General features: G+C 33.3%; 1 protein-coding gene and 1 long non-coding RNA gene across 2 annotated transcripts; one reads left to right on the top strand and one right to left on the bottom strand.

Annotated features, from left to right (window-relative positions):
- Window positions 1–1,327: 1,327 nt before the first annotated feature.
- LOC106386114 (zinc finger BED domain-containing protein RICESLEEPER 2-like) lies at window positions 1,328–4,213 on the bottom strand. Its single transcript, XM_048755815.1, has 4 exons — window positions 3,824–4,213; window positions 2,061–3,766; window positions 1,625–1,691; window positions 1,328–1,496 (listed from the first exon to the last, which is right to left on the bottom strand). The coding sequence occupies exons 1-2, from the start codon at window positions 4,211–4,213 to the stop codon at window positions 2,588–2,590; spliced, it is 1,569 nt and encodes a 522-aa protein (XP_048611772.1). The 3' UTR covers window positions 1,328–1,496; window positions 1,625–1,691; window positions 2,061–2,587.
- Window positions 4,214–12,277: 8,064 nt separating this feature from the next.
- LOC125585490 lies at window positions 12,278–15,975 on the top strand. The gene is made up of 4 exons (XR_007322419.1): window positions 12,278–14,495; window positions 14,581–14,684; window positions 14,924–15,062; window positions 15,144–15,975. It is a non-coding gene; the product is annotated as an uncharacterized LOC125585490 (long non-coding RNA).
- Window positions 15,976–16,401: the final 426 nt, after the last annotated feature.

Raw genomic sequence — 16,401 nt, 5'->3', positions numbered from 1 at the left:
CCGGGTTTTTTTATTTATTATATATATATATATAATCATATATATAAATCATCTAATGAATAATATCTATAAATAGTATCAAAAATAGAAATAGAACAATTGAATCTTGAATACATAATGAACTAAATGAATACATGACAAATTAAATTTAAAAAAATCTGTTGAAGAATGATAAAATATCTTAAACTTATTCAGTGGTATCATTTCATCTTAATGTCTCCACCTCCGCTCTCTTTCCGACAAAAGTCACAAATCAAATTTCTCTTTCCATTCTGCTCAGTGCGTTCTGTTACATGTCTCCAAGCTATGTCATCTTTTTGATGTACTGAACGTTGAACAAAAGAATAATACATTAATATTGTTATATCAAATCTTGCGGTTAAAGAGAATCAGTGAATCAAACGATATTTACTTTCTCTTACAATTGTGCAGTCCCAAAATCTTATAACCATGGAAAATTCAGATGATGAGAGGATGGTGTACGAGAGACAAAGAGAAGATGTTTGGGGTTTTTTTTGGAGAAATTATTAAAAAAAGGACGGCTATTAAGTATTATCAAGGATTAGCCTAATATAAAACCCTAATTAAAATTTAAAATGTACTAGAACCGGATTTTAGTGTCGACCCGGGTTACTGGTTTCGCCGGTTCTGAACCGATTTTTCTGGTTTTTATCTAATCCGGGTTTTGAACCGAACCGGACTCGGCTTACTTAACGAGTCACGGTCGAACCGGTCCGACCGGCCGGTCCGGTCCGGTTTTCAAAACCTTGGTATTTTGTATTTTGTCTAGTCGTATTGTGTGCTCATTCTACTTTAAAAAAAAAAAAATTTAAGAACTCAATGAGGTTCTACCATTGGATTAGAAAAAAATAAATTAGATTAATAAAAGTTCTAAACCTTTCAAATCACTATATTTATTACTAATTTATTGGTTAGAACCCATAAGGGGGTTCTTATTGATGGACATGTTCTAAGACTTTATCATAGCAGCACTCTCCACGCCGTCTATACGCCCACCAACCAGGCCTTGAGCAACACGTCCCTCCTCTAGGGATGTCAAGTTGGGCGGCCCACACCCAAATGGGTGTGTACAGTTGGGCCATTTAACACCCATACCCAAAAACACCCACACCCATTTAATACCCATACCCAAAAACACCCAGACCCAAGTTAGCCCATACCCATTTGAAATAACCCAAGACCACCCATTATTATTCTTTTTAACAATTAGCTCAATTTTGTTCATAATCAATTATTGTAAACTCAATTTACAAACTTATATACTTATAGAAATTAAAAATTATAGAAAATTTGTATAATCTCAATCTAAACTCAATTTTAATGTCATTGAAAATTTCTGAATACAAATGTGATGTAAATTAAATTCAATAGACTTCAGTTTTTCATAACTCTCTGTTTTATGTAAAAAAAAAGTTATAACTCTGATATCATGATTCACTTTGCTCCAGCTTCCAGCTTCTTTACTTGTCTTCAGCCTGCAAGAAGGAAAAAAGATAGCAACTTGGAGTTATTCAATGATTCTCATAACTTGTATGTAAGGGCAGAGACATCAACACAAGCATTAACATTTCAAGCAAAATAACTGTGTTGTATGGAGACTTACGTAGGGATGCTGACGTTGAAATGCACATATTGATCCCCAAATATTGTTGACTTTCTTGCTCTAATACCTGTTCGTAAAAGGATGTGATTTGATAAGTAAACACACAAGAATATACTCAACGTCAACGCTTGATTTTCTCACTCTCTCCCAACTTCTAAATGGATTTGATAAGTAAACACACAAGAATATATTCAACGTCAACGCTTGTTTTTTTTTTTCCTGTCTTGCACTCACTAAATTGGCTTGTCACAAGCAAAAGAATAAAAGCTCAGTGTGAACAAAGATAACAAGATCAGTGTGAGTTAGTCAAGTTCCTTTCTATACTAACTCAATACTAAACCCACAAACTAAACCCACAAACTCAAATGAGTTACTTGCAAGACTGATCAATAGCTAGAACATTTCAATATCTTATCCAAAAGTACAAGATCAGTACCTCAATTCAAGTCTATAGATTCTCCACTCTCTTCTTCTTTCTCCTTCTCTTTCTCTTCTTCTTCTTTCTCCTCTTCTATCTTTTCAACAGACTCATCACCTACCAAAAAAATAATCCCATGAAGATTCTGAAGCAATTTATTATATGAATAAATTATAACCAACACTTACCAATTTCAGGAAATCCTTTTAACCAGTTCCTTGTGCACACTAAAGCTTGAACATTAGTAGGTAGTAGACAGCTCCTATACTTGTTAAGAACTCTACTACCTATACTAAATGAAGATTCCGATGCCACTGTCGTTATTGGTATACTCAGAACCTCTCGAGCCATTACTGCCAACTCTTTGAACCGAGCTGAGTTGTCTCTCCAGTAATGTAACACATTCAGTTTCTTGTAAGCGGCCATGTCGAGCAATGGCTCATCCAAGTATATATCAAGAGTAGACTTTCCGCTACCAATAGCTTTCTGAGAAAAAAAGGCATAGAATCCCTGAAAAAAACAGATTAATCATCACTTATATGATATCAAAAGGTAATAACACTTATCAGAAATAACTCCAGAACAGAACTTACACCATAACCGGCTGGAACATCTTGTGTTTCTACTTGTGAACATGCAGCACTACTGGTTCTCTGGTTTTTCTTGTAAGCTCCAAATAGTTTATAGATCTTTGAACGCACATGAGCCAATCTTCTCTTACAACTAGGCTGATTTAAAACTGAGAAACAATATTCCAAGTAGGCAAATTTCAGTCTTGGATCAAAAACAGCAGCAATTGCAAGGATATCGCTGTACTCTTCCCAGTATTTATCAAACTTGAGCTTCATACACTTCACCATTTCACAAATGATAGGATCACTGAAATTCGCATGAGCTCTCAACCAACACTCAATTTTCCAAACTTCATTGAAATACAGATTTGATGTTGGGTATGAAGAACCAGAAATCAAATCTGTAATTTCAGAAAATGGCCTTAGAAGCTCACAAATCATTTCTTCTCTCCTCCACTTAGAATATGAGGGAAAACTCACATAACTCGCTTCTGCATCCGCCAAGTTACCTAGTGCCTGCTTGAACTTTATAGCTCTATCAAGCATTAGGAAAGTAGAATTCCAGCGTGTACTTACATCTAAGACCATACCTTCATCACCCTCAATCCCCAATGTCTCTACACAATTTTGAAACATTATTTCTCTACTTTCTGATCCTCTAACGAACTTGACACTCTCCCTGATTTTCTGCAAAGCTCCTCCAATCACTGCCAAGCCGTCTTGAACAATAAGATTAAGGATGTGAGCTGAACATCGTACATGGAAGAACTCGCCACCGCAGACCAGATCTTTGTGCATCTGTCTCTTCATGATACTCTGCATGCTATCATTCGAAGAAGCGTTGTCTACAGTGAGACAGAAGACCTTCTTTTCCAGTCCCCACTCCTTCAGCAGCTCAATCAACTTCACAGCAATGACTATTCCCGAATGAGGCGGAGGAAAAGCCGTGAAAGCCAATATTTTAGCTTGCAAATTCCAATCTTCATCGATGTAGTGTGCAGTCAAGCAGAGATAGCCTTCAATCGTGATAGCCCTCCAAAGATCTGTTGTTAAACAAACTCTACTAGGAAAATCATTTAAGATTTTCCTAAGTTTCTGCTTTTCATTCTCATAAATCTTCAACACATCAGAAGCTGCTGTGTTTCTACTCCACTACTCAATACTGGAATTAGCATAAGTAAAAGCCATTCTAATCCTCTTATACTCTACAAACTTGTAAGGAAGATCATGCTCAATAATGGCCATATCTATCATCTCACGAAACACCATCATATCCACATTCTTAGGACTACTTCTAGGTGTTCCAACAGCTTTTGGACATACCTTCATATGACGAGTCAGAGTTGAGGTTCCATTCCTGCGAAGATTCAAGAAGTAAAACCTTCTACAGAGGTTGCATCTGATCTTAGTTGTACCATCAGACAGCCTTCCTCCAAGTATAGTAAACTTTCTCCAGCACCTTGAGACTTTACGGCGGGACTGAACTTGTCTCGGTTGTGTGCCTCCGTTAGCCTCTGAATCCTCTAAAACTTCATGATCCTCTATATCTTCATCCATCACATCATTCTGACCATCATCGTTCAAGTCTATAGCTTCCATTTTCTGAGTACAAGTAAACTAAAAGACTTATATATTGTGTCTAAGTCACAGACACACAAAACCTACACGTTAAGAGAAATATAGTTATCCACTTTTTTTATATAAAAAAAGTAAAAACGTGATGCAGCAAAGAGGCTAAACATATAAAAGCTTTTGATTAATGCAGTCTTTAAGAGCAAGACACAACTCAGAGAAATAATTTTTTTCCATAATTTTTTTTAAAAAATTTGAGGGTTTTATGCCAATGTTTCACTTTGATTATGCTCAGGACCATCTCTGATCTGATAGTAAGTTTTTTGGAATTAGAAAACATAATCACTTAAAATGAATAACAAATAGTGGCCTATATATGGTAATCAAAATGACTGGTTACAAGGTGATTTCCCACACCTATACATACTTTATAGATTTGGAATACAAAGTCTGTAGTGGAGCAAGCAATGGTCCTCATTTTTATCAAAATGTTACCCGCACAGGCTTTTGAAATTTTTATCAAAATTTTTATCAAAATTCTCAAATTATTTCCCATTCCACCTCCTGATTCATTTCCCAAAATATCCCACATACAAGCAAATACATATTAAATCTACCAGAGAACATGACAAAGATCACCAAAGCTTGATTCTTCTCTGAGTTTTGTTCCTAAAGCTAGTAGATACCTGTCAAAGATTAAGGCTCTGAAGGGTTTTTCTGCAGTTTCAGGAGGTGGAGGTATCCTTTGCCGAGCAGAGTATTGCTTTGCTACAGTCTAACTCAATAACCTACACAAACAACCAGCAAAGAATAACAAAGCAAAGTTAAAAGGCCATAACCAAACTATTATCTGAATGACTGCAAGTAACAGGTAAAGAATAATTGTCAAGTTACACACATAACAAGAGAGCTGTATAAATAAGTACACAATTCAAAGAATATTCCCCAAATACATACACTTTAGAGTGCAATGAAGACCTCTTGTACTCCAGAAACTCTGAGTATATCCATGCTATGAAGACAGGGATGACTCCGAGCAGAAACGAAACCTGCATTTAAAGAGAAATACAATACACGTCAACCCAAAACCAAATCTCAAGTGTGCATCGTTTCTGAACCCAAAACAAAACAATATTCTAAACGATTCATCATCATCATCAGAACTAGAGTAAACAATGGAAACAATGGAAACGAGATTATCATCCACAAAACCCACAAAACCCACAACACCCACAACACAGAAAGTAGAGAAATCGCGAGATCAGAGCTAAAATCGAATCATACCTGAAATTGTAGAGAAATGAAGAAGGGAATCGATGGGAGGGAAGAGAGAATCGTATGGATTGATGAACACAAGAACAGTAGACGAAGAGAAATCTGGGAGGAGAAAATCGTTGGTTGCAGAAAGAATCGCGAGAGAGAAGAAAAAAATCGGGAAAAATTATTTCTGATTGATTTTTTCCCAAATTCTCTAAACCCTAGAAATTAAGTTTTTGGGCCAGCCCAACACCCATTTGGTTTGGACCAGTTAACCCATGGGCAAAGTGGGTCTTTAACCCAATTGGACCATTAATTATTTGGGTATGACCATCACCCACCCATGTTTGTTTGGAATGGGTTAGCCCATGGGTGGCCTAACCAATTGATCGAAATACTAATTTGTTATGATTTTCTAATGATTATATCAGTGTTTTTGATTTTCCAAATAGATCGAAACTCATTATTCTCAATGTTCAATTAGTTAATTGTGAACACGAATTTGAAGTTAAAATTTTTAATTCTTCACGAATAAATTAATGGAGAAAATGAATGTCAAATTGAATGGAGCTTGAACAAATCGAATCTGGGTTGGAGATTTACAGTACAGAGAGAGAAGGAAAGAAGATAGAGTAGGAGAGAGAATGATTTTGACTGGTTTAGCCAAAAAGGGTAATTTAGACATTGGCCACGTTTTTGAAGATAGTATGTAATGATTAAGGAGTATGTGAGAATTAGTAAGAGTATGACATAATAAATTTTGCCTTATTGAGCATTTGAGCATTTCACCCAGATATCTTTGTATAGTTACTGTTATATCTTATCATAAAAATCTGATTTACCGTTTTTGAATAATCAACTAGATCTTTGTTCCACTTCCACAAGTATTTTGATATATTTTGATCTCTGGATAATGGTGTCAGCTACTTTACAAAAAAAGTATAATACCTTCTGAATGATGATGAAGCTCACTGGGTTTGGCCATGCGAGCAGTCAACGAGTGTGTATTCTCTTAACTTTGATCATTTTGTCATTGCTTTTTGCTTTTTAGTTTACCAAATCTCTACTAGAAACAAACACTGTCAAACTGAAGAATAATGGTAAATATGAAGTTCACAAGTGTCTCCAAAAGCACAACTGGATCTGAGGTATTAAGATATTTCACGTATATCGCCAAAATATCTGAATCCATATCATTCTTGACAAGTTTACTAGGATTACATTTTCGGAGAAGTGTGAAACACAGCGTAAACATTTACCATTACTAGTTCATCATTTGTTTTTTTTTTTTTTGCTAAATGGAGGCCCAAATTCATTTGTTTGCTAATTAAAGGCCCTAAATATTTTTATTTTATTTTTGTTTGCTAAAATAAGGGCCCTGATTCTTGTTATGGGTTTATAAAATAACTTTTATTGTTATGAGTACAGAAGAATTAAAAAAAAAATTGGACCTAAGTAAGAAAAGGAAAAAATATGGATCTTTTTTACTAACTAGATTTTTATAAAATGTTTTGGACCATGTGCATATGTGCCTCATGCACATGCACAAAGCCGGCTCTGGCTTGAAGCTCTGAACACTTTTTATTTCCCATCTGCAGATACAATCTGGTCAGAGGTGATATATCTGAGTTTTCATGTATGTATTGCATCCTGTCGTGGATTTCAGGGCTAGAATAATGGGTGTAAGTGTATTACTTTTTGCAGTTCATAATTTTGTTTTATGTTTATATATTTATGTATCTATACTATTAAACAATGTACAATTCAGATTTTTTCCACTATTTTCTCCTACCTTTCAGTCTAAATTGTTTCTTTCATTAAGGGTAATTTGAATATTTTCATGTCATTCTTTAACTCTATCATTTCATTATAATTAACTAGAGCTTTTGTCCGCGCGTAATCTAATAAATATTTTTGTATTTTAATATTTTCTTATATATAAATAGTATTAATGATCTCTTTGTTGACTATTGGTTCAAATCATTTAAAAATATATTTGACTTTGAAATATAAACAAACATGAGGGACATCTCTAATGATGTGGAAAGTAATGAAACATTAAATTAGAAAAACAATTTAGTAAACAGAAAAGTTAGCTGAATGTGGAGAAAAACAATTTATACAAATTTGAAATAATTTTTAATGTTAATACAAATGGTAAATTTTTTTATTATTTATTTATAAACATATCATATGCTTTTAACCCAATTCGGATCCACGATCAAACCGGTAAATCCGGTGATGATATGTAATCCAGCTTGGGATTTTCTTAAAATCCGTTATTTAAAACTCGCTACACATACAAAAATTCTTTAAAACCTAAGACTTGATGATTGACTTTTTTAGTTTTTTTTAAATTAATTGATTTTTATATTTTCTTTTAATCATGTATAATATTCACTAATGTATTTGATTAGTGATTCTTTAGCTTATGATGAAAATTTCACTATGCATCTAAAAATGAAGTGAATAAAGATGAATATAACCAAAACCAATTAATTTGATTTTTTATTAACTTTTTGTTATATACAGTATTACAATTTGATGTTTGCTTCTTGTTCGTTTTTTATTTTATATTCACATTATAAATTTAAATAGTTTTTAATATTGATTTTTTTTTATTTTTATTATATGTTCTAATTCCTAACTTGTTACAAACACATTTCCATAGTTTTAAGTTTTTCTTTTGATATTTGGTATGTGAAATAAAGATAAATTTTAAATATTTTACTATGTGATTTTTTCTAGTATTTTCAGTAGTTATATATAATTATATAGTAAAAGCAATTAAATTATTGACGCATCTGGTCGAATCGTTGACCCGATAATCCAAAAAAATAGTCCAGTTCAATTCAGAATTGAAAACATTGCATAGAACTTTTACTATCTTCATTATTATGATTTTTTCGAACCCAACGTGATTTAAACAACTAAACATCTGCATAGTAGTTAATCACATTTGTTTGATTGTGTTTATTTTGAGGCTTCTACTGTTTTATTACTTGATTAGATCATATGTTGACTGTACAATACTCATAATGTTTCACCACTTATATAGACAAAATCAAACATCAAACATTTTCTAAAAAATAGGAAAATGAGTTGTTTTTTATTTTTCTGATTTAGCAATTTTTCCCGAGACAAATCATTTTTATTTTATATTAAAGAGAAGTAAGGACATCTACATTAAAACATCTCTAAGTTCACTCTATTTTCTCATCTAAAATAGAGTTTAGAATAAAAAACTCTAATTGTACTCTATTTTTTTATTCTAGAATGGGTTAAAAATAGGTTTATCCTATAAAGAGAATAATTTATTTATTTTTTATTCATCATTTTATTTTCACTCTAAAATATAGTACTATTGGAGTAGAACTCAATTTTATTATAGAATACTCTATTGATGAAAAAATAGAGTGAACCATTGAAGATGGTCTTAGTAAGCATTTCATAAAATATCTCAACTATAATAAGAAAATAAAAGTATCTCAATAATAAAAAAAAGTCAAACTAAATGAAATTAGAAGAAAATGAAGAGAGAATGTAAGAGTTGTACTATATTGATGAAAAAACTCATTTTTTTTTTTGTCGTCAACTTTACAAACTCATGAAAAAACTCATTTAATGGTTGTCAAATACTTATCAGTCAATTTTCAAAATATTAAAATTATATATAATTGAATTCGTATTTGACATGTAAAAGCTATTTTAGCCAGCTCTTGAGCATTTTCTACTTTAATTAAATAATTTGATATTCCAAAGAACAAATATGATTCAATACTGTAATCTAATAGACGCACATCAACGTTGTTTATCAATCTTATGTTATTCATATACGACGAAGATACAATATCAGGAAATTATTTATTAATTTATAATTCTAGAAACAGTTACATATGTTCATCAAATATATTTTAAGGGCTCGGTCAAGAAATGGAAACATATTTTAAATTATCTTTGATTTGAAATAATTTGAATAAAACTGTTTACATATGTTGAAACTTGAAACTAACTTAAACCATTATCTTGAAAGACCACAGCAACATTCTTCAACTTGAAACTTCACATTCAGACGTCCTGTCAGATCTTGTGGGGAGCGCATATGTAACTGGTTGTATGAATCTTCCAACACATAAGCTCAGAAAACACTTATATGCAATGACTTTTACCTTTCTTGTTTTCAAAATCATTCAACCTTGGTGCCTTAGATTCAGAAAGGGACTTCTCTAGTAATCTTGGATTTTGCCTATCTAATGAATTCATAATTCGCCTATGCTTCACCGCAAACTTTGCAACTGTACGGGAAGCCTTCGATTTTTCAAGAGAAGCTACACTGAATTTAGAAGATGAACTATGGCGGACTCTCCATCTGTCACATTCGCATGATCCTGTTGTAACATTGACAGAGTTTGAATTTTGTTCACATATATACAACAAAGATAACCACAATAAGAGGTAGGATATGAACCTCTGAGTTCCTGAAGACAGAGGGGACAAAGGAGAGACCCCAAGGGCATGATCACCGGGGTTTACATTGGATTCGGGTTGTTGTAGCTGCAGTATGATCCAGCTAAAACTCAGTCATGCGATACACTGGGTATGTCCTTGCCAAGGGGTCTAATACCGCATTTAGTCTTTTCACAGTGTTTTGTTCCTCGTGTTCTGCTTTCTATTCGGTTCAAAATATTGCTATCATCAATAACAAAAGTTAGCGAGCTTAGAACTTGTAGAACATGGAATGTTGAAGCAACTGCCATGGAACATGTTCGGTGACGCAGCCTCTGTATTGCTCAGTGCTGCCAGCTCATGGGCAGATGAGGAAGTTAACCACTTGCCAACTGTGAGAGTTCTTTAGCGAAAACTTCTGATGAGCCACATTTACGACAGCTAGCTTTTAGAATACCTCTCCTGCTAAAAACAAAAATTTATTTGTTAATCTATGTAGGTACAAAATTCAAAATGTGTAAGTAGAGTAACAAATTCAGGGATATGAAAATACATATGCTGTGTAGACTACAGGAAGCATACATAAATATAAGAAGATAGACGACACTCAGGAAAGCAATAAACAATAAAGGATCGTGGTGTCTTTTACCCTTCATATCCAAGAAGAATGCAAAGATTGCAGGAAGAATATTTTATTATATGGCCATCCACTCGCTCAGATTCAGAATCTTCTCATGTTTCACTTGAAGCTTCTTCACCAACCGGTTTCTTTTCTGATCTCTCAGTCTGGGATGTTGTGTAGACAACTAAATATTCCAGTAAACCCATGACTTGAAACATACAGAACAGAGATCTTGATGAGTTTTGTAGCGGAAAGCATTGTGAAATCAAAGTTAAGAGATACCCTTGACCAGAGATCGTGAGGCAACAATTAATTTGAACAACAACTATCAATCTAAAATGAAAAGACTTGGTGAATGTATGTATTATCAAATCTAAGCCAGAGCTTTTGGGATTAAAATCACCAAACGGAGATTATCTATCGTGGCGTAGACATCCTCGTCCTCCCTTGTAGAACAATCTGGCGCTGCAAAGAAACAATTTTATTTCATATGAAGATCCACACGATCTTTCAACCTTGTCGATGTGAAAGCATTCAGAAGAACTCACCATTTAATAGAATCTCCCTCTCTGCAATGACGACAGTGAAACTCAATCAGAATAAATCAGTTATAATAACTTTATAACCCCAAAATTAAGTTTTGGAGCTAACTTGCTTTTGACACAGAATGTGAGTTGATTGCTTTCACTCTGCATCCCTCTTTATATGAGTGATAGAGGGAAGTCGGGAAAGGATGCAACTCTTTTGAAAAGGGCAATAATGTGTAAAATTTATTGGAGAAGATGTAAACGAAACTCTGAACGGCGAAGTTGAATGGAGTAATCAGAAAGGCCACGAAGGAAGAAGAAGTCAGGTTAGATTGTGTCAAAGCTGACATGACATCTTAAAACAATTTGATTGGCTGGAATTAAATTGCATATGTGGACACTCTTAGAGCTCTAGCTCAAGAACTTTTAGTATTGTAAGATTTCAACCAAACAATTAAATTAGGAAATATTTCAACAGAATATATACATATTTAAATAAATCGCATTAAAATGAATAGTTAATATTTAATGGTGATTTAACATTTATAAACAAATGCAAAATATCAAAACCATTAATATGTTTGATCTATTTTGACTAATCTACATAAACCGGCTTACCGAATATGGTAGCAAAATTTTTAAAAAATAATTTTAATATTCACCAAAACTAACAAATATCAATATAACTATTCATTATTTATGATTTATTATTTGAATATTTATATTGAGATGTCCACCGAAGATCTGTTGCAATCAGATCATGAGTATATATATTTAATATTTAAATAACTTCTTATATTCAATAATTATAGTTTACTATTATATTTAAAAATGTTTTAGTCCACTCTCTAGATTTTTTGTCTTATATATATATATATATATATATTATATTTAAGCATATGTAGTGGAACATGTCAGTCAAAAATCTGTTGCAATCAAATGAAGATATCTTATCTCTTAATTTCATGCATTTATTATTTATATATTATAATCAAATCTTTCAACAAAATTCTTGGGCAATCAATTCACGATATATTCTATTTAACTTTACTAACAAGAAATTCCAAAAATAATCTTATCTTATAAGCATAAGATTTTTAGAGAATTTATTAAAGAATATTATATTTCAAAGCTTATCGTGAAAGCTAGATTATTTAGAAAAAATTTACCGATTTACTATATATAAGACATTCACAGCGGAAAAACAAAGTGACTGGATTTTATGATGTTAACTATTTGAGGCTTTTAATTTAGTAATTTTAATTTATTTTAGAATGTTAAGATTTTATATATACATATATTTTTGGTTTGCTGATTCTTGTTTTGGTTTATGTGCAGATGAACTATCATAATGATTCCTTCCTTGCAGATCGACTATGATTTGGTCACTCTTCATTTTCTTCAGATTTTTATTGTGAACTAAATATTTGTCTCATCTATAAATCTTATGGTATATTAATTATCTTCACATTTCATATTTATTTTCTCGGTTAGATCTAATCGTGATCAATTTAATGTCACAAATTTATTTCACTGGAATAGCTACGAAAAATAGTCGATCAAAAAATCAAAAACTATTTGACATGAATTTTTTCAAACACTAGATTGTATTGGTAAGTCTTCCTAACTTCTATTTTAAGTTTTAATAGTAGTATTGATGTAAACACCAAATAAACCATAACTGGTGTTGCTATTTTCGTCTTTTATTTTGTATTTCTCATTTCTTTCAATCATGTTATTTAACATGTAATCTTTTGTAATGTAAAATATGATAAATATTTGTAAGTTTAAACGTAGAGAATATATGATAAGTATTCACGTCGACATTGTTATGAATAGAATGATATAATGGTTTGTTAATTTAACTTATTGTACTTACATAAAAATGAAAGTTCAATTTTCTATATATATATATATAACATGAACTTAAAAATATTCAACACATTTATATAAGACTTACAAAGGAAGAAATTCAAAACGCCAATCAAAATTTAGTTTTGTCAGTTAAAGTTTTAATAGTTTTTTAAATCAACTTCTTATTAAGATTTATCCTCTGTAGAAATAGCCTCAGCGGAACGCCTCACACCACTTCACAACGTCAGACATAAAGGTAACCAAAATATATAATTCAGATTTCAGAACAACAAATAACTTTTTATAAATTTGGAGAAACCAAAACGAATGATGAACTAATAAATATGAATAAAATGTTTTGTCAGTTAAAGTTTTAATAGTTTTTGAAATCAACTTCTTATTAAGATTTATCTTATGTAGAAGTAGCCTCAGCGGAACGTCTCGCACCGCTTGACAACGTCAGAAGCAGACATGTACGAAGGTAACCAAAATATATAATTCAGATTTCAGAACAACAAATAACTTTTAGAAATTTGGAGAAACCAAAACGAACGATGAACTAATAAATATGTTTTGTCAGTTAAAGTTTTAATAGCTTTTGAAATCAACTTCTTATTAAGATTTATCCTCTGTAGAAATAGCCTCAGCGGAACGCCTCACACCGTTTGGCAAGGTCAGATGCAGACATGTACAAAGGTAACCAAAATCTATAATTCGGATTTCAGAATGACAAATAACTTTTAGAAATTTGGAGAAACCAAAATAAATGATGAAAAATTGTTAGAGGGCCTGGTTTATTATTTGATGCGTCTTAGTGGGCTAAGACCAGCTCCATTGGGGGGCTCTTCGCACAAGTTTTTAACAAAAAGGAAAAAAAAAATGAAAAAGGCCCAAAAAGCAAAGAAAGAACCGCTGCTTAAAGTGGGCTTTCTAGAGCTTGTAAGAAACCTTTATGTGGCAGTTTGTTATTGGACCGTGCATTAATTCCTCTTTCTCTCCTTCGTCGAAGGTCTGGCGAAATCTATTCTTCTTCAGTCATCGATCTCTCCATCTTCTCTCTAGTCCGTTGATGAATCTTCTGAAGAACATCCATACAAAAAACGCAGGGCTTCTCTCTTTCCTCCGTTAGACCCGCTCTCTCTCCAACTTTCTTCTTCGTCTCCCACATCGCAGCGATCGATCCGCGGAGGATGAGCCTCTGTCTACTTCTGTTGCAGCGAAGGAGGAGATCGATGACTGAAGACCAATCGTTTTAGTCACGAACGGAGATGGGATTGATTCGATTGGGCTCGTTCTATGACTCCTGGAGAAACCATTGCTTTGTGTTCCGCCAGTATCAAAGGTGCCACAGCCTTTGAAGTTTCAGGTATGCTGATTTTGATTGAATGATAGTTTCACAACATCTCTAAGATAGAAAAGTTAACGTTTCAATCTGAAAATTTGAGTCTTTATTGAAACAACGATCCTCTGATTCTCAAGTTGTTAGAAAAGTGTCTATTGAGTTCATAGGCTTTGATACTATTCTTTTGTCTCAGGGACTCCTGTGGACTGCATTTCGTAAGGATTATCCGGAGCCCTTCTCGCTTGGTCAAAGCCAATACTGGTTAGTTAGCATTGTTTAATCATCTCCATCATAATATATGTTATTACTAATTTCAAACATCATTTTCCTTGCTTGTTTTCTTCAGGTAATTAGTGGAATCAATCAGTGATCAAGCTGTGGGCTGGAGCCAGGGAACACACTCTCTGTCAGAACCGTATTCACCATCATCAAAGCATCATTTGGGAAGAGGTTAGTATACTTTTCTTTTAAGAGAATGTGATATCGGTTAGGTTTGGAATTAAATAGAATTTAGTGTAATGGTTTGTGTTAGTTGCGGTGAAGTGATTGACATTAGTTTGAGTTGCGGTGAAGTGATTGCACTAGTTTTCTGGTTGTTTTTGTTTTAGGTGTAGACATTGATTAGCATTGTGTCTCTTTATGCTCATGTTTCATATCTTTCTGTTTTGTGTCTCTTTATGCCGTTGCAGGTGAAGAAACAACTGAAGGCGAAGAAATGGTTTCTTGGTTCAGTAGCTGGGCCTCCAAGCATTGCCCTGATGCAAAGCATATGAATGTTGGCAGTGACACACAATTAAGACAGCTGTTTTTCGGTGGCATTACTAACAGGTCCATATGCTTCTTCTAAGTCTTCATCTGAACTGCATTTGTATTTGACATGTACTGAGCTGTCTCTTTATGCCGTTGCAGGTGAAGCGAATACATGTGACAGAAGAAGCCAAGACATGACATTGGTATGTTTCGCTCACTCATAAGCTTGTGTATTTTGCAATGTTTTAAAAACCGGACCGGATACCGACTCGGCGTACTCACTGGTTCACTGGTCTGACCGGTTCAACCGGTCGAGCCGGGTTTTTTATTTATTATATATATATATATAATCATATATATAAATCATCTAATGAATAATATCTATAAATAGTATCAAAAATAGAAATAGAACAATTGAATCTTGAATACATAATGAACTAAATGAATACATGACAAATTAAATTTAAAAAAATCTGTTGAAGAATGATAAAATATCTCAAACTTATTCAGTGGTATCATTTCATCTTAATGCCTCCACCTCCGCTCTCTTTCCGACAAAAGTCACAAATCAAATTTCTCTTTCCATTCTGCTCAGTGCGTTCTGTTACATGTCTCCAAGCTATGTCATCTTTTTGATGTACTGAACGTTGAACAAAAGAATAATACATTAATATTGTTATATCAAATCTTGCGGTTAAAGAGAATCAGTGAATCAAACGATATTTACTTTTTCTTACAATTGTGCAGTCCCAAAATCTTATAACCATGGAAAATTCAGATGATGAGAGGATGGTGTACGAGAGACAAAGAGAAGATGTTTGGGGTTTTTTTTGGAGAAATTATTAAAAAAAGAACGGCTATTAAGTATTATCAAGGATTAGCCTAATATAAAACCCTAATTAAAATTTAAAATGTACTAGAACCGGATTTTAGTGTCGACCCGGGTTACTGGTTTTGCCGGTTCTGAACCGATTTTTCTGGTTTTTATCTAATCCGGGTTTTGAACCGAACCGGACTCGGCTTACTTAACGAGTCACGGTCGAACCGGTCCGACCGGCCGGTCCGGTCCGGTTTTCAAAACCTTGGTATTTTGTATTTTGTCTAGTCGTATTGTGTGCTCATTCTACTTTAAAAAAAAAAAATTTAAGAACTCAACGAGGTTCTACCATTGGATTAGAAAAAATTAAATTAGATTAATAAAAGTTCTAAACCTTTCAAATCACTATATTTATTACTAATTTATTGGTTAGAACCCATAAGGGGGTTCTTATTGATGGACATGTTCTAAGACTTTATCATAGCAGCACTCTCCACGCCGTCTATACGCCCACCAACCAGGCCTTGAGCAACACGTCCCTCCTCTAGGGATGTCAAGTTGGGCGGCCCACACCCAAATGGGTGTGTACAGTTGGGCCAT

The sequence above is a fragment of the Brassica napus genome, chromosome C4 (assembly GCF_020379485.1).
Source record: "Brassica napus cultivar Da-Ae chromosome C4, Da-Ae, whole genome shotgun sequence".
Taxonomy (NCBI): domain Eukaryota; kingdom Viridiplantae; phylum Streptophyta; class Magnoliopsida; order Brassicales; family Brassicaceae; genus Brassica; species Brassica napus.
This window is presented reverse-complemented; position numbering and strand designations above follow the sequence as displayed.